The following is a 24870-nucleotide window of genomic DNA, read 5'->3' as shown; positions in this document are numbered from 1 at the left end:
AAAATTGTTTTCAAACTATTCTTTTAATTCGCGCAATTTATTCACAATACTTTAAATATTATGAAAGTTGTTCGCAGCAAACGATTTGTTGAACAGGTCTACAGTGGGCAGTAAAATTCAGTGAAAAACGAGATGAATTGGAGGTGGACATGATGGCACGGGGGGAACAGACCAAACTAAATCGAATACGAGGAAACGGTTTAGAAAAATTTACAATCGATTACATCAATGCTGTGGCTATTTACAAGGCTATAAATAAGCTAAATTTTTTTGTTATGATAAATTTTGCAACAAAGTAATGATAGTCTTGGTCCTTTTCCGAATAACCAAAGGTAATGATTTCGAAACTTGATGTTATCAACAGATTGCTGTGGAAAATTTCATTTACATCAATTAAGATAATGTTCAAATCAATGTGCCAATTTCTCACCACAAATTACATTGATTGACAAACTTTTAGTGAGAATATGACCGTTTTAACTCAGCGCAAATTCTCCAACTTGAAATGCAACAGGCTCCAAAAAGAATCTGTGAACAGATCCGAGTGAACAAAGTTGCACTGTTGCTAAGTGAAAAAATACCGTTCCTTGGTGAAGTCGCAAACGACATTTTGATAATTCATTTCAACAGCTTGAAACCAAACTACACTCAGTTACTCTCTATGGGGCCATTTTCATCGTGTATTGCTTCGTTCTGATTAGTCTTAACTACCCAAATTATATCTCTAGCCCTGTGTTTCTTTAAAAAGGTCGTAACTGTTCTTTGTTTTGGTAAGTAAATCAAGGTAATTAGATATTCAGTATATCATAAGAACAGTCAGCAGTTATAATCTTATCCAGTTGGCAAACTTGCCTCTACTTCACGCAAAATTCTCGATACACTCGAGGCCGCTTAAACTACGTCGAGCAGCTTTCTAACTGGTAGAAGGAAATCGGAAATAGATAGGATCTTCCGAAAACGACCGAGTTTTAATTAATTATTAAATTAGGCACCTTTCGGAAGTGGAAAACGGTTGAAACTCTGCCAAAAACTAACGCCGCTGGTTGAGATTTGCGACGACACTTGAAATACACAAGTTATCCTGCGTGGCTGACAGAGGATAACTTCTCTCGAATAATAATGGCAAACAGTTTTATAAAAACAGCCTTACCCGGTAACACGGGCCTCGGATTTGGTCTGAAAAATTGCGACAAAAATATGCTCATCAATATTCCGTCTTTAGCTGGAGCAAGTTAAATTTAGATTTTTTCCCATCTTGAATATGTGATTTTAAACCTGAGCCGTAGATCCCGTTTCAATATCCACGACGTTGTCATCGGTTTGCATGTCTTCGTGCGCACTTTCGTCGTCCGAACACAAATCGATTGTCGTGACTGGGCGCACCGAGTCACTGTTGCCCTGGCAATTGACAGTACTTTCCGCTGGCTCTTGTTCCTGCGGTTGCGTGGTCTCCGTGCCTTCAACATCTACTATTGAGACCGGAGGTGTCGGGGAGGTCGGCGTGGTACCGTCCACGTCAACATTCTCTGATTCGGGTGACGCCCCGGGTGGGGTCCCCACTGCTGAATTAGTAGAAGAACCCCCACCCCCTCCGACACACATCCGACAGTTGTAAGAATCAATAGCTTTTGCACGCTCCGGGCTTATTTCCACGCACGCGAAATGATACCACTTCTCACAGACGTCGCACTGCACCCATCCCACTTGATCCCCCTGGGGTCGTGTGCACGTCCCGGCTGCGCATATCTCATCATCATCGTCATCGTCTTCATCGTCTTCTTCGACATCAACCATCTTTTCTTGTTTCACTTTGACAATTTTTTCTTTGTCTTTGCGGCGACGTTTCTTTGGTGTTTCTGCTGTGGCAGGAGCAGAGTTTGTTGAACTGGCATTTGATCCTCTTCTCACCGGCTTCTCTTTTTCTTCATTGTCTTTTTTCTTGCGCTTCCGTTTGACTTTCTCTTTGACGGATTTTGTCTCGAAAAGCTGCCAACAAAAGCAAGATTGCTCATTACAAAGTAAATTTCAAATTAAAACCCTATTTTGAAATCTGTATTACAGAGGTTACAGAACGGAAACACAGTTTCTAAGTGAAATTATGTTATGTTTTGAAACGTGGTCACTGCTAACTAACAGACCGTCGGGCTTGCTTCCTTGAATAGCAAATGATAAAATTCAAAATGATTGCTGTCGCATGAAGACAATTTCTGATGCGTTCGGAATATCTCAGGGACATTCCCAGAATTCTATCCGTTTGGTTCTCAACAAACCCTTTAAACCCTGAGTGACCAGCATCTAATTTCTCCTTACAGTAATACTGCCGTATCATTCATTAAGATCATGAGAATAAAGGAAATGATCACCAACCTAAGGAGAATTGATTATAAAACGAATTCTCCTTGTCAGTACTAAACGAATTGTAGGGAGAGGGGTCGGGAGAATATGAATACTGATGTGAAGGTGTAAAGGGCTAAGTTGTGCACAGTCGTGGTTCATTTACATTTATAGTTTTATATTGCTTTGGTAAAAAAAAAAAATTCCAAATTTCAATTCTTGCAGGTCGTATTCCTTACGAGCGCAAGAATATAAGATTTCCTTTTTTTAACTTCCTCCCCAGGCCCATCTGACAAACCGTTGATAACGATAATTGAAATAAGGTTTTTCCCCGAAAAAATAACACTCTCTTTGAGAATTTCTTTGGAGCTGCTCACCTGTGTTTCTTGTTCCTCTTGGCTTTTCTGACTGAGCAGTATTTTCCACAGCTGTTCCGTTTCGTCAAGCGACACTTCCAAAAGATCCCCCTCCATCATCATCGTTTCGGCTTGCCGTCGTATCTCCTCCGATAAAGTCGGCCTAACTTCGGCCTGCGGACTGTTGTTTGCATCGTCCGTGACAGACACCTCACCCGAGGCGGATTTGTCGGCGTTTTCCGGTTCGGGTCCCACTTGAGCAAGACGAAGTAACGCAGCCGACGCAGACAAGTTCTCTGCACTCACTCCTTGCGGCCAGGCCGCAGATGTTCTAGAGAGAAACGCGAGTAGACTCACAACATCTTCGTCTGTCAGAAAATTTCTGGCTCGATCCTGCCAGTTCATTGCTCTTTCAGTGAGAAATTGTAGCGCCTCTCCCTCAGGGAGCCGGACAGGAAGCTTCTGTAGCGATACTAACAGCGACAAGATCGTTTCCAGGCGGGGTCGCCTCGACCTTGAGCAGAGCGGGCACAGATACTTGAGCTCCTTTGCCGCTTCCAGCGCAGCGGAGCCTTTGCCCATGGATTTACCACCCTGGGTACGCGGAAGGGGAACACAAGAGCCATGATACCACTCCTTACAGAGCTCACACTGTAGCATAAACCCGTCGGGTCCCCGCCGGCATGTACAGTACTGTCCGTCCATGCTTTCTCCAAGCTGTCTTCTCTTATCTTCTTCTTTCTGTCTTGCCATGTTAACTTGTCGTAATTGCCGCATGCTTTGCATCTCTTTTACTTCCGCCTCTCGGAACTCAGCGATCTGTAGAGCAGGATCCCTCCCAATGTACTCGTCCAATGCCACCAGTTCAATTATAACCTCCCGTTCTTTTTCGGTTTTTTCTTTCTCGGCTTTGTCTCTTTTTTTGTTACCACGAGTTTTGAGACAAGCTTTGTATGATCCAACGTCTTTCCGGGGTGATAAGATCTGAACAGTGAAATACAAATTGAAACAAGTAGTTGAGACAAGACACCTCTATATTATGCATTTCAGGAAGATATTTTTGGTTCGTAAAGTACACATCTTCGAGTACAAAGAATTTTTCAAACCACAATATTCATTCACAGACTCAAGGTTATAATTCAAATTACCTGTGGGTTACCGAGGACTTGCTCCAAAGCTGAAAATTTTTCAATCGATCCAACAAAGCGCAGTTTTATGTACAAAGTAATTTTTCAAATTTTATCCCAAACCATGACTTTCATTTTACAAACTCAAAGTTATAATTCAAATTACCCAGTGGGTTACCGAGAACTCGCTCCAAAACTGAAAATTTTTCGATTAATGCAACAAAGCGCAGTTCAGTTTACATGAGATTTTAAAACTCATTGCCATTCTGAAGAAAAGCTCTAAACTTCATCCTATTTTTTAAAAATGTTTCAGAGTCTGCGCAAACCATAAGATCAAAAAGATAGTGAACACACGTTAAGTGATATCTCTAACCTCCAACAGAGGAGCTGAAGAATTTTTTTTGAGAAACGTCCTTGCAGCACGGTCCCTCCAGGCGCGCGCTGCAGCTACTTGGGACTCCATCTGCGGGAGCTGTTCTAGACGCACGGGAATGGGCCTACCTCTCATGACCAGGGCCTCCAGCACATCAAGATAAGGATAATAGTCATCATTCTGAGATTAACAAAGAACTCAGCTTAGCACCTGAAAGTGCTTGTTAATCATAACATAGTAAGGCGAGTTTGTGTTGAGGCCAACTCAGTCAAACCGCCAGAATTTGTCCCTAACGCCAAGCAACCAGGAACACTGACTCTTCCTCGAAAAGAAATTTAAGTCTCGCGCAGGGTAGCCATCTACAGCCACCCTCCCCTCCCCTCCCCTCCCCTCCCCTCCCCTCCGCCCACAATTCAACGCAATAACACTAGTTAATAAAAGAAGGCATTGTGGAAATAAGGGTAAACACCAAAAACACAACACTTTGGCTCAAACCTGGACAACTTGATTTTCAATTCAGTTTACAACCCACTTAGACCACGAGCAGTCTTTGCTTTACGGCGAAGTTCGTCCCACGAGTCAAAAACCAAATTAATTGATGTTAGCAAGCCCCGGGAAACTCAGCGAATGAGGCGCACTTCCAGAGTTCCACTCAGAACCTCAATTTTTCTCCAATCGCGCGGCTGACTTAGCCGAAAAGTAGGAAGTGCTCGTAGTCTACAAACCACTCTTAATCGTTGTCCGCAATACGGTTTGATCTTTCAATTCTAATACCCTTAAACGGAGCTCGACATTTTGACTACCACCATACCTGCACTTGATCAACTTTGTCAGACCATTCACGTGCTTTACGTAGTGCTTCTTTGAGCGCACTCACGTTTGGAAGATACAGCGGGACACGTGACGCTTCTTTTACTATTGCTTCCACTGTAGTCATCACATGACGGGGCCTATAAGGAAAGAGAGTAGTGCCTTGAACATGAGGTGCTTGACCAATATACATCACTAATGTGACGAACTGTGTGTGTGACAGCTGAATATAATTTTAGGACCTTCATGGGCCAGAGAGCAGTGCGTGACACTGCAGCTTATCGGGTGCGTTATTTGTTTTGATTATCACATAATATTGGCTAGCAGAATCTGGTCATTAATATACTGGATAACCAGTAAAAGTATGAGTTGAACGCTGTTTGTTCTCACCTGGCTTGAAGACAAAGTTTTGCCTTTTCTTCCCACCGTTCACCAAGAGCGACCAGACCACGAAGCTCGCTAACGGCTTTCTCAATAGCTAGGCAAAAATAATGCCAATAAATGTTAACATTCTAGGTTTCTGTAATTCTGAAAATTTTAATCATAAAAACGCATTCAATAACAACGTATCAGTCGCTACATAGGTTACGGAAAGTTCACGAACATACCAGCTTTTTGCGGAAGTGTGTTTCCAGTCTCAAGTAGCTCTTGAAGTGTATCGAACGAAACATCTTCAGTGTTCGCTAGGGTAATGTTAACTTGTTCCAACCACTTGGCAAGTCGTAACTCCTAGAGAACAGAAGTAACCTTCATGGTCAAAGAATTCACAAGAAACAACATCGTATACGACGGCAAACCATTATGGAGCCACGCAGAATCAAGTCAAACCTGTTTGAGTTTTGGAATTTCTGGTAAGTCAACATCTAGTGTGTTTCCATTGTCCAGGAGTTGTTGAAGTCTTGTTGCATCGGTTGTGCCACTTTGAATAACCTTCTGGGCTTCACACTGGAAACTCTCCACATGTGTCATAAGTTCCTGAAGAATTGTAAAAAATCACACCATCAATGAGGTACCAACCATTCAAACTTGAAGTCCTACAGATAGGTGCCACACCACTTAAAAAGTGTTAGGTTACATTACTCAAAGATTATAAAATCCATGAGTGACATCATCTAACTCTTTGAGTCTAATTATTGTCGCGTTGAGCAACGGATTAAGAGTTTTAACTCTTAAGGAAATCTCCACAGGTGGCACAGATGATCATTTAATTATCATAATATTCAATTAAGTTAAAACTTGGTGGCATAAATGGGGATTAAGTCATTAGTGCGCGAAAAAAAATCGATACAGAGCAAGGGTATTTGGAAGCTAGAACTTTGAGCTCTCCGCCATGTTGGGTCGTGAGACGCGTTAAGGTTACCAACTGTAAAATGTCTACGATCCAAATGGTGCCTACCAGCAAATTCTTTCATCCATATTTCTCATTTTTATTCTAGTTTTTATACATTTTGGTTGTTATTTCCCAATTTTCCTCGGTTTGACGACACCTAGGTATAGTACAGTGTGCGCCACTTACTTGTACGAGATCTGCTTCTCTTACTACACAAGGTAAGTTCTGTAGTTGCTGCATGAAGCCTTGAAGTTCATCAAGACTTAAACGAGTGGCTGCCACGGTATCTGCGCCACCGTGGGGTCTGTTAACATAACAATACATATTTAAAAGCCTGCTTTGATGAAATACTTAGGCCAAATTTGAAGACTACAATTGGTAGTCATTAGCACACAACTCAAAGATCACTAGCCTGTAGCGCAGGCGTCTTATTCGGGCGACTAAACGTTACAGGTTCGCAATCGTTTATTCGACCGGCTATGTTTGAGTTAGAGTGGACGGTGGGGGAGGGGTGCGGGAAAAGGCGAGAAATAACCCCCTCCCCTCTCCTTCCTTTTTTCCCGTCGTTCACCCCTTGGTAAAAATTTCTCGCTGTTCCCGGACTCACACTGCTATAAAAATAAAAGATGGCAGTTAAAATTTTCACCAAGAAAAGACTGGGAACTCAGTTGCCAAAATTGGTTACTGGTGATCATAGCAGGCATGATTAACCTCTCACTATTTTCCCCCTTTCTGAATCTCCTCATCACTTCTACACCTTAAAATGCAAAACTGAAGTTGTGGTTACAGTCGTTATTTACCTTGTCCTATGTTTCCTGCTCACTAACTGCACAGCAACGCTGGCACATCGTTCAGCTTCAGTAACAGCAGCCTTCAGCTGTTGGAACAGGTCACAATCTGGAAACTGGCTCTGTTCCGCAGTGTTCACCAGTTCCTTAAGTTCTGATACATCTGTGAATAAGCATTGAGAACAAGAGTTATCACAGTCCTTAGAGATATGACTTGAGGGAAAAAGTCATTGCGTTGATGAGTCTTTGTTTCATCAGTATTCAGAAAAATGTTTCAATCGAGCAAAAAAGTTAGCAGAGAAGAGCAAAAGAAAGGTTCTCTAATCATCTGATATACTCAAGAGGTTCTCATGCAAAGAGTGGGGTCAAGCTGACCGCGTGCTACCGGGTAGTATATCAGGTTCATGGCTGTTTCGGTTACTTTACGTCTTGTAACGTAAAGCAGTAACCCCAGTAGCAGTAAGATATAATACGAGCGGACAATTTTCTCACGGCTCGCATTTTTCCGGAGCAAAAAATACACCGGTATCGTATATTAAACTATCGAATAAGGAGCATTTATTGACATGGAGATATTCGATTCGTCACAGACATACCAACTTTAGGATCTGATGGATCTAGAGACCTCTTTACTTCAGTTGCCCAGTTATCAAAGGAATCAGCTCTTTTCTTAAGACGCAGAAGCATTGATGGCAATTCTTGCAGAGTGTATCGATATCTGTCGAGAGTGCAGATCACCATGAGTATGATCAGTTGGTAAATAGCAGTTGGAAAGTACTCATGGGCTGTCACATTCATAAACCCTTTAATTCCCAGAATTGATTAACATGTAACCTCTCCCTAAAAAATCCATACGATATTCAGCAAACAGGTAATGAGAATACTCAACCTTATCAGGTAAAAGTTGTGAACTTGATCTAGCGCCATGTTCTCGATTATTATTGTAAAGGAAATGTGCAGCAGTTAGAGAGGAGTATTAGCAATCAGATCTTGGAAGTTTAAAGGTAAAGTTGAAGTGAAGATTTTGAAGCAAACCTTAGGCTCTTGTCGGAAGGTTCACAGGGGCAGATGTCTGTGATACAGTCAAGACAGACGAGTTTCCCTAAAACAAAGAGAACGAAAACATTACTTCTCTATCATGAAAGCCATGCAAAACTTGATACATACAATATCATCAAGTAAAGTAATGATCCTTGCAAGTGAGGTGCAATTTAAAAAACTGTAGAAAAGATACGTGGAAAAAAATTCTAGCTACGCCGAAATTCGAACCCATGCCTCCCAGATACTAGTTGGACGCTACTGCCAGCTGAGCAACGAAGCCTCACTTTGGGAACGAGGCACTACTTTCCCCTGTAGGAATCTGGTCAAAATTTGTAACGAAACGTTCTTGAAGATGAAACGAATGCGCTACAATTGTAACAACTTACCCAGACTACAATGGCACTGCACTGCAGACAGGAAACAGGTCGTTTTGCACACACCACATTGTCGTTCATCGTCAGGCAACAACTCAAATGCTTCACCTCGCTCAAACTCCGAGATGCCCTGTCAAGAAAAAGTTTCAAGAAGAAAAAAAAAATGAAGTCTAAGGTGATCATATGACAGCTAGTTAACATTTTAACTACCACGAGTGACCAAAACACAATTTCTTTTCACAATATCTACACTAAATCAAGCAGACAAGTGATGAGAATAAAGAAAAGTATCAATAATGTGATTATTACTTGATCCAATGCCAAATTCTCAGAACTAACATCATAAGAATTGTGTGGCAAATAATAAAGAGAATTACTGATAAGAATCTACCATTTTAGCCAGCCTATGCCGCCTGTTTGCTTCCTTCTCCACAACAGCCAACATCTCATCATAGACTGCCTTGGCTAAGTCCAAATCTAAACCATCAGGATCAGCAGCCATCTTACAAACTAACTCCTCATGAGAAAATACTGGGTTTCTGCTCATCTCACGGTAGTGTTGAATACACTTGCGTCCAATCGGGAGCTGTAAAGTGAGGGAAAAAAAAAACATAAGCTGAGGACAAAAACCAATCAAAATGAAGGACTTAAGGTTAACAGTATGAAAGTTACTCACTTTGAAACTAAAGAGAATTTTTTTGTGTATTCTGCAACACAAAAATTCCTCTTGGATTGAGATTTATTACAATTTCACATGAAGTCTTAAGATGTTCCTGGTCTTCCTTGTGTGCACAATGGTTTCCATAAAGAAATGAATTGGCAATTATAGTAGAGGTTAAGAGTTTATTCACTTAGTGAAAACTAACCCAGGCTGTCAAAATTTAGCTGCAGCAGGCTTTGAAGAGGCTAGAGAACTCACAAATCTGCAAAGGCTTCCAGGCTTTCTATTTCATAATTCCATCATCTCATGGCATCACAAAAATTACCGCCACAAACTTATTACTTATTTAACCCCTAAGATTAAGAGGCTTCTAATTTTTTCCTTATAGCATCACCTTTGAATCAAATGTGAAGGTCATGGGAATAAAGGAAATAACCATACATTTCAGAAGGTCCAGATTGTCAAACAAATTCTCCTTGTCATTACCATAGGAAATATAGAGAGAACAGTGTGGAGAATTTAAAAACAAATCTTAGGGTGTAAAGGATTAAGAGACATAGAGGAGATTTGCAGCGTTCAGAGAATAAACTAGAATGTTCTTCTTCACTATTTTGTCAAATACACACTTCACACCATTGGTTCGCTGATAATAATAGAAACAACTTCAGGGAGCAGTACAATCACAACAAAAATATCATCAATACTTACCCAGTCTGCTGTGGCAAAATTGACAGCTTCAGCCAAATTCAGGCCATTGTTGAATCCAGCATGGTACGCTCTGGGGAATGTGATTACAAACTCCCCTGCATATTGATTAGTTCTCACCACAGGTACACCCTTGGCAGTCAGTGCATTGGGATTAATAATGGTAACTAGTTGGTGAAGAAGGTCAGGTTGAGCTTCAAAGAGTTCAGGAGCTGCTTCCTTCATAGAACGTTCAAAATCTTCAGCATTATCACCTGGTACACCATACCATGTTTTGGGCTCACCCCTTAAAAACAAACAAACAACCAAGCAAACAATTAAAATCTCACTTATCACCCAGAAGTAAGTGAAAAGAGTTGAAAGGAATCACACTGAACTTGTGAAAGGCAAAATATTTTTCTTAGTAAAACAATAATTGCTCATCAGCTTTTCAAAATTATCAACTGAGCAAAAATTTACATATTAGATGGTCAAAGATCTTTTGTTCAAATTATCTTTATTTCACATCTACAACAATGTCAGAATGTTATCTCGCTCTTGGTGTTACCTTTGTGAATTAAATAAAAACTAAAGGAAAAAGGTTTAGAGTGAACATTTACTTTGCTCCTGCCATTATAAGAAAAAAACAATGTTCTAACCAGTGCATGTAGTTGATTGAATAACTCCAGTGATCTTCATTGTGCCAACAGAAACTGCTGAAACACATGCCGACATATATCCAAGGAACCTGTAGGAAACACAATGGAAAGAAATGACAATCAAACTATTGATTACAAAAAATTAAATAGTGTAAAAAAAAATTCTATGGCATCAACTCTTTCACTTCCAATATCGAAATATCAATTCTCAGTACTGTACTACATACATCGATTACAATTCAATAATCCTGTGCTGATTAAGACACAATGTAAATAAAAAAAATAATGCATCAAAATAATAATAATAATAATGATAAAAAGAAGATCAGCAATGGCAAGCCAGAAGTTCCAGCTGCCAGGAAGTTGATCAGATGGATCTAACTTCTAAACTTAACAAACTTCAACATAACATTTTCAGACAATGTACATGTAAATGCAAGCCACATTTTTTGTTTTTATAAGATTTAGTTGTCAATAACAAACCTTCATTCCTGATATATCAGCACTGATGTGGGACAACACTGATCTTTCCAGATTTGCAAGGTTATTGAGGTTCCAACCAGATTTGGCATAAAACTGAAAAACATCCACACAAAGATATAAGCAAATTAATAAAATCAATGCCCTCAGCAAAGAAACCTTTAAACTCTATGATACTGCTAATGTTGTTTTACCAGCTGAGTTAATAATTTACATTGGCTGCTGTGAAGAGTTTCTAAAGCTGGTGTCTCAAGTGTCAGCCCTTTGCCTTTGTTCAAGGCTAATGCTTGAAACGTCAGCTTGGAAAAATCTTTATGGTGGCAAAATTACATTATCAACTCATTTGATGAAACCAAATAATTGTGTAATATGCTCCTCCCTCCAAAGCAGCACTACAGATTCCCTAAAACAACCAAAGAAATCCTACATGGCATCAACAGAACCACATAACTTAATAGAAACTCTTCCAAACTAAAACTAGCTATCAATTAGGCAACTTCAATCATACTTGCCTGAATTACATGCATGTTTATCCCATGAACACAAAGCAGTTACAGTTCATAACTTGCCTTTACATGTCCTTTAATTTATACCCAAGGTAACAATTAATCTAAAACACACAAGCACCCTGGCTAAATACAAGCATGCACAGAGTACACACTGTTCTTGTGAATAACTTGAACCATGCTGTATAAATATTTTCAGAGCACTTTTAAGGATGATAATATGAGAAAAAATTGAAGCCCTTACTTCCTCTTCATTGGTGACAGCATTAAATTTGGTTGGGAATCCACTGCCATGCGTTGCTGTATGCAGATCAGCACCATATTCAACTGTCACCTAGGGATATAATCAGGCAAACTGATTAATCTACAGTGGTGAAGATTTGAGCATTTTTTCTGTGGTGTTTCTTTGATGCTACTAGAGATTGGTTGATGTCAAGATAAATGAATCTAAAGAACATATACCGTTTAGATGATCTAACTTACATCTTCATCCATTGTTGATACTAATCTCCAGAACTCTTTCTCTACCACTTCAGTAGGTACTTGCTGAAAAAAATGTAAAGAAAAAATTTTAAAATTTACAATCTGCTTCATTCAGTGTAATGTAACAAAATGCGCTAGTCTACCCTTGGTATAATATAACACAGGCTTCAATGCATGTCCCTTCTGAAACTTTCATTTCTCATGATAATTGGTGAAATTTTCCCCATATTATCATAGGCCATGAGATATTCACTGACAGTTGGTCATGCCTTAGTAGGAAGGTTACATCTCAGACAACACAGATTACAAGTTTTTCTATGTATCATGCAAAAATGTGCACATTACTATCCAGCATTTCTAGGAAGGGGAAACAGAAGAAATACCTCAGGTGGGAGTTTAAAGTACTCTTTCTTGAAATTATCTGCCATTTCTCCAAATGACTGCAATGTGTACTCTCTTTTAGCTTGCTCAAAGCCAAAGGCCTCCTGTGGCTTCTTGCATTCCTGGAGACAAAAAATATTTAACGAAATTACTTTGAATAATCAGATAGTTGTAATATATATATATATATATTCAGAAAATTATTCTGTAGGCCAAGCTGGTCAATCAATTGAGATGTCAGCCAAGAAGACAGCCAGCCAGTCACATAAATGAGACCTTAAGTCAAGCGGTCTGCTAGTAAGTCAGTCTGTCTGTCACCTGGCCAGCTAAATCAGCTATTCAGTCAGTCAGTCAGTCTGTTGGTCAGTCAATCAGTCAGTGAGTCAGTCTATCTGTCTCTCAGCCAACCAGCCAGCTAAACCAGACATTCAGTTTGTGTCTGTCTGTCGGTCAGCTAGCTGGCTAGCCAACTAAATCAGTCACTTAGTCAGTCAGCCAACCAGCTTGACAGTCAATTAATGGTGATTATATAATATTCAAAAGAACATTTGGAACAACATCTAAAACATCACACAAGAAAAATGATGAATTCTCCATTCTTACCTCTGCCACACATCTGGGGCATCTCCAGTCTCCCCGTGGAACAGATGTCAAGGGTGGGATAAGACAATATGTGTGGTAGCTGTCGTCACAGCCATCACAGAGCAACATGCTTTCTTCAGAATCACCTCGACTGCATACTTGACAAAGGTACTCATCAGGCTAGACACACAGAAAAATTTAAAATGACTACATCATCGCTGAGTACAATTTGGGAAATTAACACACTTTTGTTACCAAAATTAACAATATTCAAGGCTTCATATTTTGCATCATTGTTAAATGTGCCAGCCAGTCATGTAAACCATTTAAGTCTTCAAGCCAGAAAAAACTTCAACTACATGTATGACCTAATTATTTAGAATCAGCAGTTTGTGAAATAACTGGAGAAATCAATATGCAGTCTTTAGTTTTAAATAGGTGAAGAATGCATTGATTGTGTACTCCGGTTAAAGTGATGGAGAAAAATCTTAAGATATCCAAAAACTAAATTTTATCTCTTTAGCATATGTAATTAGCCTATAGACAAATGAAAATGGTGACTTCAGAAACATTTGAATTCCAATGGCTGGGTTGTAGCTGAAAAAATTAGGTAAGTGGATGAAATCTTAATTGAGGTGGCTCAAAGATTACAATGCTATTGAACAATTCTAAGTGCATAACCTCTGAGTTGCTTATTGTGCTTTTGAGCAATTGCCAGCCAAAAATCCAGCCTGCAAATTTTGCAGGCAGCCAGTACTTAGCAACAACCCTGAAAGGGAGAAACACTTTTGTGTCCTAGCATTAAAAATTCTAAGTGTATTTTTACTCCTTAGTAGCAGCTACGCCTACCAAAAGAAGCTGAGAATTTGAATAGATGTTTTTCCTGCTGGCTTGTCTTACAGGTCTTCTCCTTGTCAACTCTGGTTCCTTCTGCATTAAATTTTCCAGTTTAACTTTAACACTTTGTTTCTGTCTTGCCACTCTTTGTTTACCAGGGGACGGTGTAGAATCACCATTCATCTTGGTTTTACGAGGTGATGGTTCTGTTTTCTCTTTCTCTCTCTCTTTCTCCTTCTCTTCCCTACTGCTTGTGATCTCAATCATCACTGGGCTGTCTAGAAGTCCTGAGAGTTGAAAAAATTATGTTTGTAAGTGACTGCTATAAATATGAAATAGCAGTAGTGAATTCTCTACAAAGTTTCTCAAACTACAGTTCAAGCAGCTAAGGTTGATTTGTGTAATTGTTTATCCCAGTAACACATGCGAGAGGGATCATAACTGTGTTACAACAATAGAAACAAAAGTGACTCATTACTATTAAGCTTTTGAATGATGTTTCCAAAGGGTCTTGATATCAGCAGGCAAGTCAAGAATTTAAAGAAAGCAACAACACTTTTGAGTTTGTAAGACATGTTTCGACAGAAATGTCTGTCATCTTCAGTTGACAGACTGAAGTCAAGTCAAGTCAAGAATTTAAAGAAAGCGACAACACTTTTGAGTTGTAAGACATGTTTCGACAGGAATGTCTGTCATCTCCAGTTGACAGACTGAATTCAAGTCAGTAAGCTCTTGACAATTTCAAAGGTTCTATGTAACACTTAATTACAGCTAGCTTGTAGAGAGCTATACTGTGTTTTAATTTGTAAAATCACAGCTGCAGAGCTTTATACAATGTGTAAGATGTCTCTCCACTCCAATGAACTTTAATCTCATATGAGGAATCTCAGGGAACAAGCATGTTAATGTGGAGGATTCAAAAGGTGCCTTTCTGAGTTGTGAATGGCCGATTGCAATTCTTTTGCTTGAAATAGCTTGTTGGACTTTGAACTTCAAAGTCAACAAGGCCAAATTAATAGTTACATAATTATATATTAAAAAGTCCATGCAAAATTTCCTACAAGTTTGAAGATCTATACTTAGGCATTTGGCTAGATACACACCTTCTTTTATATTCACTTCTTGTTTTGGTAACAAGGTTCCCTTTGTTACACCAGCCATTTTGGGCCCTGGAGCAAGAAACTGCAGTTTCTTTAGCTCAGGGTTGTTTTCAAAGTCTACTGAGTCAAGCTTTAAACACCAAAGTGAAACAGAATAAATCCGTGATTAGAAAGTGATGGCAAGAAGAATATTCAAGTCAGTATAAACATGGAAGCCTCAGGAACTTTTCACTGCAAGGCTTTAAATTCAACTCTTTTAGAATTTGCCAACTGAATTACAGAAATATCTTATGAAAATGTTCATCTTATCCTTAGGAGTGTCTAGCTTTTAATTTTTCCTTACAATATCACCCCCAAATCACACGCTACGGTCACAAGAATAAAGGAAATGATTGGCAATCTAAGATTAGCTTTGATTGCTAAACAGATTACCCTTGCCAGTGTCAAAGGAGATGTAGAGAGAATGTTGATACTGATGTTGGGGTGTAAAGGGTTCTGTAAATAAAAAAGTCACAGCTTAATGAATGCCTAACCACTGAACACCAGTTGATTTCAATGAAATTTAGTGACTTTGTGGCCAAGACATTTCCCCACTTGCCATGGCCACCAAATTAGTAGTGACTTGACTACAAGCACTACCATGAAAGCTATATACAACATGGGTTGAGATCTAAGTAAAACATACAGCTTACACACCTCTTCAGCTTTTACAACCTTCTTTGATCTCCGGGACATTTGGTAGTTAGTATTAACAACACCACCATTTGGAGCAAATTCTTTGTCTTTCTCATCTTTCTTGGCATCAGCACTCTATACGAGAGAAAAGGGTGTATTGACAAAAATATTTAAAACAATGGCACCATTCTTTTATTGCCTTAAGTTGAAGCACATTTACTAAAAAAAGGACCAATTAATTACTGCAAGACTTTTGTTCACATTAACCACTCATCAGTCCCAAAAATAACTAGATCCAAAGAATGGTGGTATTTTACGCAGCACAAGACAACAATAAATAAAACAAATGAAACCTGAAACGCACAGACAGACAGACAGACAAACCACTCAGACAGAGTCACAGACAAACAGAAACACAATTGTTAACTTCAAAATTAAAATAAAAAAACACAGTGACAACAATCAATGTGAAGTATGTCATTGACATGTTTTCAACAGTCTACAAGAGGGATAACTCTTGATACAACCAAACAACTAATAGGTTGTTAGAAAAAACCCATAATCTTAATTCAGCAGTATGTGTTACACGACTTCCATCCCTAAAGGATCTTTTATAAACTTTTAACCCTTAAGAGTGATAAGCAGAGAGTTTCTCCTTAAAGTAATACACTGAAATTTAACATTAAGGTCATGAGAATGAAGGAATTTATCACAAACTTAAGAGGCTCTTGATTGTTAGACAAATTCTCCTTCTATGCAACATAGGAAATGTATGAAAAACAGTATGGAGAACTTGTAAACTAATCTTAGGGTGTAAGGGTTAATCTTGCTTCTTCTTCTAATCCAGTTTTTAATTGGGTTTTCTTTTAAGAGATCTCACAGCTGCAACTTCCAAATATAGACATGTATACTGTATATATCTCAGAGAGACAGAAAAACCAAGAATATCATGCAAGATCAGTGATCTCCCTTCTTTTACAAACACATGAAACAAATTTTCAAACCAGTAGGGCAATATCTTTTATCTACCTGATAATTTAAAAGAATTCCAAGCTATTTTAGTTACCCCATCAAAGGAGAACACTACAATATGTCCCAAAAGATGGTGAAAAGAGAGATTGATGAGTACCAGCAGAGATTCAGAAGCTGGGCTGGAGCAGCCATGCTTTTAACCCTTTTACTCCTCGATCAAATTTGTAATTTTCTTTACTATCAACATTACAATTCTTGTGATTTTAGTTCAGAGAATTTAGTATTGGATCAACTAATTATCCCTAAATTGATATTTTTCTTTATTCTCATCACTTATCTGGTTGATATTGTATTGGTAATGTAAGGAGATATTATGTCTTAGTCAATCATGGGAGTAAAAGGGTTAAAGGGCAGAGAAGCCTAAAGCCAAAGGGAACTTGGCCCTATTTCCACAGGGGACAGAATGGAATGATGATGATAATGATGATGTATTGCTCCAGTAAATGAAAAACTTAACTGACCCCTGGCTGAGGATCCCCAGTAAATGCTCCTGCTTGAAAAATATCATATGGGTAAAGGTACTTTTCATAATTCATCCTCAGTAGAGATGGAGCTGACTTTCCAAGGAGATAACCCATCTGTGGAAACAATCAACAACAGCTTATCAATAAAATTTAAATAAAACTGCCTGAGTTGCTCATGGAAAAGAAGACATCGTCTCTATCTTACTTCCTATCTCACCAATAAATTACAGCCTTCCTGCAAATAATCACCTTTTTCTTTCAGCAATACTGTAATACTGATATTTCTTAGTAGGCTTTTGTAAAAATGCTCTCCACAATTACAGTAGAATTCTTTGAACAAACAGCTTGTAAGGCATACCATCTTGGGCTCATGTCCATAGAGGGAAAACAAATCAGTAAACATACCTTTCTTGCCACAACAGACCACTTTTTCTTCCTTGTAACATATTCAAATCCTCCCTCTTCACTTACAGTCTACAAAAGAAAGTTTTCTTCAACACTCAAACAGACAATAAACTATTAGGTCTGATTCCTTAAAATAAAGTTCAGCCATTGTATAACAAAACTGTGTCCTAAACAATCCTCAATTAAACTGAACCCTTTACCTAAACATTTATATTGATGAACAGTGGAAGGACTTATTTATTGGAATCAACCCTCTTAGAGAGAAAGCCTGAGGCTCACTGATTGTGGAAGACCATGGTTTAGGTTAGCCTTCCTGTAAATAACCAGTCCTTAATAGTTCAGTATCATTTATTTACAGTACCCTTTACTCTCATATGAGCAAACAGTCTTTGTTACATTGGATGTTCAGTTGCCAATATTAGACAAACTCAAGAAATGCATGGATCAAATTGACTTTACATGCATTATCAACTTCTCCCTGTGTATCACAAGGCAAACCAAGGTAATTTGAGTGGAGAATTTACCAGTCTATCAGAACTTGCTTCAGATTTTTCCACTGCATGTATAGATAATACAAAAGAAACTATGTTCTGAAAATGTTCACATGTTTGAATACATTTTCGATAATAATTCAGTACATTATCTGAACACATCCCATGGTATGATCACAAGCAACAAATGGTCAACCCTGAGCATATTCAATTCTAGCCACTTGTATAACCATTACTAACCAGGAAATAACCTGCTTATAAGACCAGTTTCTAAACATCAGTTCTGACAACAACATTTGTGTTTAAATAATAGCTAAAACAAAGTTGATTTGATCAAAGTGTTTGGGTCAATAAAATACATCTAAACAGTTGATTTCTGGACAAAATGAATAACAGATAAGGTGACTGTTGATACACTTTCCATTGTACCAAACAATTTGATTCACACCAAATAATATAGCAAACACTCCTTAAGTGATTAAAAATGTTTGCTAAACAAGAAAAAGCAGACATAGTAATATCACAAGAAATTTTCCATCAAAATCCAAGACATTTCCATTTTGGTCATTTCAAATCTTTCAGCATAATTTGTATAAAAATGTTACCTATCATCCTCACATGCAGCAAAGCAATTATATTAAAACACAACCATAGGATGTTGATCAAAACAGTTAGCTCATTGACACACTTAACAAGAAGAAACACTCTTAGACCAAGGCATGGTTTCAGGTTTTGAAGACAGTGTCACACAAAAACAGTTAAACAAGGAGTTGGCAAAGGTGCAAAGATTTCCCTTTGACTAATAGGAATCAGTGAGTTTCTTGATCAAGAACATTTCAAAACTGCATTAGAATTACCTAACAATCCATAAATGGTTTTAACACAAAGTGATTTCTATAATTGTGATATTATTGAAAGAGCTGGATGAGAATTTATAGCAAAAAACTATGCATTTGTCATTAACAATGCTTTTAGTTTCCAGTTGTTGTTTGGTATGATAACTTCCTTTCTTCCAGTCTCAACCCAACTGAAAATGGATCTCTTTAAAACTCTGATTGCCTGACCAACATGCTACAAACTCTGCTTAATCCCCTTCAACGAATATTCACTGATGACAAATGTTATGTCATCCTAAATACATAAATCAAGCTGAAAACATTTCACTAAAACCAAATATTTCCTTGTGATGAAGGAACAATATGGCCAACTAGAAATTACCAACATATGGTCATGAATTTGAGCAGAAATGCTTGAAATTTTCTGAGAAGTGTTGTAGAACACACCCTTGCGTAGTTGGTACCTGGCTTTAAAACATGGCTACCAAAGGGATCGCTATCTTGCGTTTCGTAATGAAACAAAGAAATTTGATAAGAAGACTGTAAATTATGAAAGATTTACTAAGGCAAAGGAGACCAAGAAGTCTATACCCCCATTTAACGAATTATCGCTGAGATCGTCTTTCCTGGTCATGAAGGGTACAAACTTCCTGGAACAAGCCGAGCGGTGCTTGAGTGATCTAAACTTTTAAGGAGATGTAATAATTAAGGCTCCACGTTGCTTACACAGCAACTGGTTCATCAAAGACTTCGTAACGAAATATCTCCCCTAGTTTATTTTACCTTATGAAGACGAAAGAGATCCAAACTTTTCCTTTCAACCGTTGGTATCTTAAAAGTTGTGCCCTAAAAAACGAATCATTAAAATGGAGGAACCAGTTAGAGCGCTGAAAATTTGTTAAGAATAAGAGATGAGTTGTAAACATGGCTGCCATCGATCTTAAGGTTTCAAAGTTATGAATTTCTCATATACAAGATGGGTAACTCGTGATGTATATTTACCTGAAGTTCCCAGAATTTCGCGAGGCTATCCAAAAAGTTTAGTTTCACCCTTGTTCTCGCCTATATAAACAAAGTATCAGCTATAAACGATGATCGGTTTGGGAAAAAAAAAGAAAATTGTGATGGGAGGGACACATGGTTGATTAGAGCCTATAGTATAAGATTATTGATAAAACTCCGATCTTCATCAAAGAAAAGAACGTGCATCAACTTTTTCAGATGGAGCAGAATGTACAAATGAAGAATAGAGGATACTTAATGGGTCGTTATGAGTTAAATAAAACGTTTTGTTACAAATAATATCCAATGGATTTCTTGAAAAAGACGAACAACTATGTGTTACCTCAAGTTCATTGAGACGCTGAACCCTCGGCGTAAATCTAAAAGTTTCCACATCTACTGAAAACGGAGGCTGCCATTCCTACAATTAAACATTGAAATTTGTTTTAAGTCCTCTCTTTCCCGAAATAATGCCTTCACCTGAGATAAATAAAACTTGGTAATCGAAAAAAGAATATTTCTAACCGGGGGAGGCCGGACTTTGCAGATGCCAGTTCTCTCCGCGTAAGGCCTTATCTTTGCAATATACGCCAAAGGGTCCTGGAATTCCTCTTCAGTTGGTTCGAAAACTGGGGCCTCTGGAGGTGGAGTGAAAACGAACTCTTCCCCTTCTTCCTCCATGGCTGTTGTTGAGTCAGGACAGGACCAGCCATTTCAAAACAAAGGACTCACATTTCTTACAAACCAACGCCATTTTTAAAATCGACTAATCATCTCATCTGACTGACGGCTACTGTGTCCTTATATAATCAAAGTCACATGACCAACTTTCCTAGTTGTGATTGGCTCTGTGGTTTTTTATGACGTTGAGTTCCGTTGAAATGGAACGGGATCCGACACATAAAAAACTCAAATTAACGTTAGTAAACAAAACATTTATGTAACAGGAATATTTTCTATAGACACAACTAAAGCCGTATGGGAATTTTATTAGTCAGCTGTGGTTTAACGTTTCTGTTAATCAAGGAGAAGGGTAATTTTCGTGACCTCCCTGTGAAAACGCACGGTTCCTGTCAATGATATAACTTGAATACTAATTTCACGTGATTCATGTTGCCACAAGTTTCAGGTCAGTTTATGCTCGATTTGATCACGGGAATAATAATGATAATGATGATAATGATAATGATGATAATAATGATAATAGGAATAATAATAATAATAATAATAATAACAATAATGATAAAAAGAACACCAGCCAACTGACTGTGATTGAAGTTATAATAATAATAATAATAATATTAATAATAATAATAATAATAATAATTAGAACTCGAGTGGTGTACAGATCAAGCAATTAGATATTCATAAATGACGAGTTTCGGAAATGCACGCCACCTGTAGTTCTCAGCCTAATTAACAAACAAGTCTAAAACTTAACTAAACTTTCCCACTCTTGCTCAACAACGTAGAATTTTACTAGATTCACTGACCTCATTTCTGAATATTGGACAAGTTCTTAAAACTCGTATGACAAACGTGACTCTGGACGAAAAGTTCTCAAGGTTGTGTCTATCATCATCACAGCCAGCGCATAAGAGAGCGTCTTGTTCCTGTTTTAATTTACTATCATAACTCTTCACAATTTTTTCATCTAAATAATATTCAGTTTATTTTTCTTCACAATTTTTTGTTCTTTTTCTCTTCTCTCTTCTTCTTTCTGTTTTTATTTTTCTTTCTCTTCTATTCAACTTTCAAAGGATCTTTAAACGCCTTACTCAGCGCGGAAGCACCCATACCGGAAATAGCCGTTTACAGGGCTCCTGTTGTTTAGAGGAAAGTGGAGGAGGCAGCTGTGTTCGATGTGGTACAAAGCTACTGAATTGAGAACAACTAGAAATTATTACCTTTCCTGAAGGCTTTCCATGGTGTTTGCCTTCAAGCCAGACAACATCTCTTTTCATCAACAGTTTCATTTTCTCAGTATTTCCTGTTTTTTCGCTTTTTTTTTTTTTTCATGAATTTTCTTTTCATTTTCGCGCCCGTCATAGTCAAAATCAGCGGTTTTCCACTCGAAAGTTCGTTTTCCGCCAGTTTTAAAATGGCGACCAACTCACCGGAAACTAACAAGCGACGGGAATCTCCTTTGCCAACGGTAAACGAAAGGTTGGGGCATCTAAAGCCTTCCAGAGAGCTACTAGAATACTACAGAAGAAAAATTGCAGAATATGATGGTGAATATGAAGAGATGGTGAGGAAACTGGAACTGTATAAGTGCACGTATGAAGAACAGGTAAAATGAAGTTGTGTTGTTGTTGAGGCAAAGAGATCACTGATCTTAATCAATATATCGATGGACGCCGACCTAGATTTTTTTTTTTTAATTTCCTTAGCATAAGACACAGTGGGAACTACGACAACGTGAAGAAGAGATAGCCGAGTTGCAAAAGGCGCTTAGCGACATGCAAGTTTACTTATTCCAAGAAAGAGAACATGTCTTACGGTTGTACGCCGAAAACGACCGCCTGAAAATTCGCGAGCTCGAAGATCGCAAAAAGATACAGCATTTATTGAGCCTGTCAAAGGCGACTGTACCTGAAATTACTTACTTTCATCACCAGCCACCAGCGAAGGCTATTGTCGCACAACATAAACCGAGAGACAAAGAGAGCGGGAGAAGGCCACTCCCTGGACGTGGCCCCGGGGGACATAAAAGAGGTAATAATGAGATATTTCATTATCTAGTCCATATCTGTTGTAGAGATTTCAATGAAAGATGGTAACTCGTAGTCTGTCACTTTCTACAACGCTTCTTGCTACCATATGTTTAAGATTTGTATGGCCGTCTTGAATTGTCCGAGAAATTTTAGGAAGAGGATGGTGCTTCTCCCTTAGATCTTTTCTAAGTAAATTGAAGGCTTTTCTTCTGGAAAGGTTCATTTTTGGGTCAAAGTAGTCTTTCCCATCATTACAAGCCACTCTTAGGAGGAAAAAAAAGAGAATTCCCTCAAGAATTGTCATGGTAGAATTTGGAGCAGGATCACTTGTTGATATATTTGGTTATTCACTTGGCTGTCTTATTTTAGACTCCACTGGAAATTATCGTCCAGCCAGAAGTACCGCTGAAGCTGATGACAACCAGACCCTTTTGCTTCAAATAGAATCCTTGCAGGCTCAACTTGAGGAACAGACAAAGCTAGCAAAGGAACAGGTGGATGCCTTGTTAGAAGATCGCCGAGTACATATGGAAGAACAACAGGCACAGAGGGAGAGAGATGCAGACAAAATCAAAACAATGCAGGAAAAGTTGCGGAAAACACAGGATCTTCTTTATGATAGTACTAAGGATTTCCTAGAGCTGAAATATGAAATAAGAGCCAAGGAGAGACACTGGATGGTTGATAGAGACAGATTAGCTCAGGAGATTGACCACCTGAGAGAACAACTTGATGTGAGTGGTGTTAGTGTGTTAGAAGTATCAGGAGAGGTAATGGAGCCACGTCAAGCGCAATTGGTTGCAGTCCAGTCACTAAGACATCAACTTGAACAGACACAGAAACTTGCAGAAATGTATAGGGAGCAATGTATAAGTCTTGAAGATGAATTAGCAAGAATACGAGAGAAGACTGATGTTAGTGAAGACATTTTCAAGGAGCGCTCTGAGAAGATGAGCAAGAGATTGGCACTGATGAATTCCAGATATGAAAACCTTGAGAAAAGAAGAGCCATGGAGGTTGAAGGGTTCAAAACTGATATTAAAATGCTAAGAGACAAGCTGAAGAATGTTGAGAAGCAGCTTTATAAGGTAAGAAAAAATGTTTTACCTTACATTGTAAAGTGTGATTGGACATTGCTGGAAATCTTGCTATATAAAATGCCAAACTGTGCTAAAAACAAAAGTAGGCACATGAGGAGCAGTCAAGTGTATCTCTGACTTCTTACCACATTTTGACGTCATCTGTGCTCTATTACTGAACAGACCCATGGCAACATAGAATCTATATAATTAACCCTTTGACTCTAAGATCAAATTTCTTATTCTCCTTACTGTCAACCATACAATTCTTATAATGTTACTTTGGAGAATTTAGTATTAGATCAACTAATTATCCCCAAATTGATATTTTTCTTAACTCTCATCACTTATCTGGTTGATATTGTATTGGTATTGTAAGGAGAAATTCTGTCTTGGTCACTCATGGGAGCTAAAGGGTTAATATGATAATGGTGTTGTCATTTATGTGTCTTTCCTCTAATAGATCATAAGTATTAACTAATCATAGCATAGCTCAGCTTATCATATGCTAGATCATGCAACTTAACAACCTGGGACAGTTTTTCAAAAGCTGGGCTAAGCTCACCCAGGGTTGGTGTGAAATTTTATTCCAAGTCTGAAGGCTTTAAAAGAAAATTCATTTTAAATCTTTTTGTCTGCAATTTGGAGATTGGATGTTGCAAACAGAACTGGGAAAATTTTCCCAAAAAGGCTCTTGAACAGAGAAATACAGAAATCTGGATTCAAATTTAACCCTGTGTTAGTGCTAATCAGCCTCCAAACAATTGGACCTGTGCCTTAGACTTGAGTTCTGTTGTTAATATTAAACCATTTTGGTCTGTTCATCTCTAGGTTACAGTTTCCATGGGAGATGATTATGATGAACAAGTACTTAAAAATGTGCGAAAAACAGCAGGACGATCAAAGAAACTTGTTGGTGAACTTCACAATCTTAAAGCTAAGATTTATTCTTTGGAAAATGACATAAGGCATATGGGTTGAAAAGCATGAACAAGAGAAGACAATTTTCCACTGTCTTGCCAAGTTTTATTTTCAGCTTCACATTCAGACACCATTTCATCAAGCATTTAGTAATCCATGTAATATATATATTTTAATATCTTTTGAATTAGTTTTTTTAGTATCAATGTTGCATTTTTTTAAAAATATGAATAATTAAAAAAAAAACTGTTGTGGTAGAATATTGTCTCACTAATTGGAGGCTCAGATACTCTCTATGTTAATGATCCAACAACTTCCAAGATCCAGTTAGTGTTTCTCATT

General features: G+C 38.2%; 2 protein-coding genes across 2 annotated transcripts; one reads left to right on the top strand and one right to left on the bottom strand.

Annotated features, from left to right (window-relative positions):
* Positions 1 to 4: 4 nt before the first annotated feature.
* LOC113683111 (lysine-specific demethylase 5C) lies at positions 5 to 20616 on the bottom strand. Its single transcript, XM_027200324.2, has 29 exons — positions 20337 to 20616; positions 20155 to 20232; positions 19812 to 19871; positions 19593 to 19655; positions 17483 to 17551; positions 17075 to 17191; positions 15603 to 15716; positions 14910 to 15036; positions 13819 to 14093; positions 12991 to 13149; positions 12390 to 12509; positions 12007 to 12069; positions 11768 to 11857; positions 11021 to 11113; positions 10538 to 10626; positions 9903 to 10185; positions 8925 to 9119; positions 8546 to 8663; positions 8154 to 8220; positions 7715 to 7836; positions 7131 to 7281; positions 6517 to 6634; positions 5829 to 5975; positions 5609 to 5729; positions 5391 to 5478; positions 5002 to 5140; positions 4191 to 4370; positions 2712 to 3674; positions 5 to 1986 (listed from the first exon to the last, which is right to left on the bottom strand). The coding sequence occupies exons 1-29, from the start codon at positions 20490 to 20492 to the stop codon at positions 1270 to 1272; spliced, it is 5082 nt and encodes a 1693-aa protein (XP_027056125.2). The 5' UTR covers positions 20493 to 20616; the 3' UTR covers positions 5 to 1269.
* Positions 20617 to 21677: 1061 nt separating this feature from the next.
* Positions 21678 to 24785, top strand: LOC113683158 (coiled-coil domain-containing protein 77). Its single transcript, XM_027200370.2, has 4 exons — positions 21678 to 22104; positions 22205 to 22529; positions 22898 to 23616; positions 24439 to 24785. The coding sequence occupies exons 1-4, from the start codon at positions 21829 to 21831 to the stop codon at positions 24586 to 24588; spliced, it is 1470 nt and encodes a 489-aa protein (XP_027056171.2). The 5' UTR covers positions 21678 to 21828; the 3' UTR covers positions 24589 to 24785.
* The last annotated feature ends 85 nt before the right edge of the window (positions 24786 to 24870 follow it).

This window comes from Pocillopora damicornis, chromosome 5 (genome assembly GCF_964200805.1).
Source record: "Pocillopora damicornis chromosome 5, jaPocDami1.2, whole genome shotgun sequence".
Taxonomy (NCBI): domain Eukaryota; kingdom Metazoa; phylum Cnidaria; class Anthozoa; order Scleractinia; family Pocilloporidae; genus Pocillopora; species Pocillopora damicornis.
Note: the sequence above shows the minus strand (reverse complement) of the source record. Positions and strands in the feature narration are given on the sequence as shown.

Coding starts and splice junctions, on each gene's coding strand:
- LOC113683111 (XM_027200324.2), bottom strand. CDS start 20,492: ATGGAGGAAGAAGGGGAAGAGTTCGTTTTCACTCCACCTCCAGAGGCC. Junction 7,837..8,153: donor CCTTCCGACAAGAGCCTAAG/GTTTGCTTCAAA, acceptor CACTCTCGACAG/ATATCGATACACTCTGCAAG. Junction 6,635..7,130: donor AGCAGGAAACATAGGACAAG/GTAAATAACGAC, acceptor TTATGTTAACAG/ACCCCACGGTGGCGCAGATA.
- LOC113683158 (XM_027200370.2), top strand. CDS start 21,829: ATGAATTTTCTTTTCATTTTCGCGCCCGTCATAGTCAAAATCAGCGGT. Junction 22,530..22,897: donor CCCCGGGGGACATAAAAGAG/GTAATAATGAGA, acceptor GTCTTATTTTAG/ACTCCACTGGAAATTATCGT. Junction 23,617..24,438: donor TTGAGAAGCAGCTTTATAAG/GTAAGAAAAAAT, acceptor GTTCATCTCTAG/GTTACAGTTTCCATGGGAGA.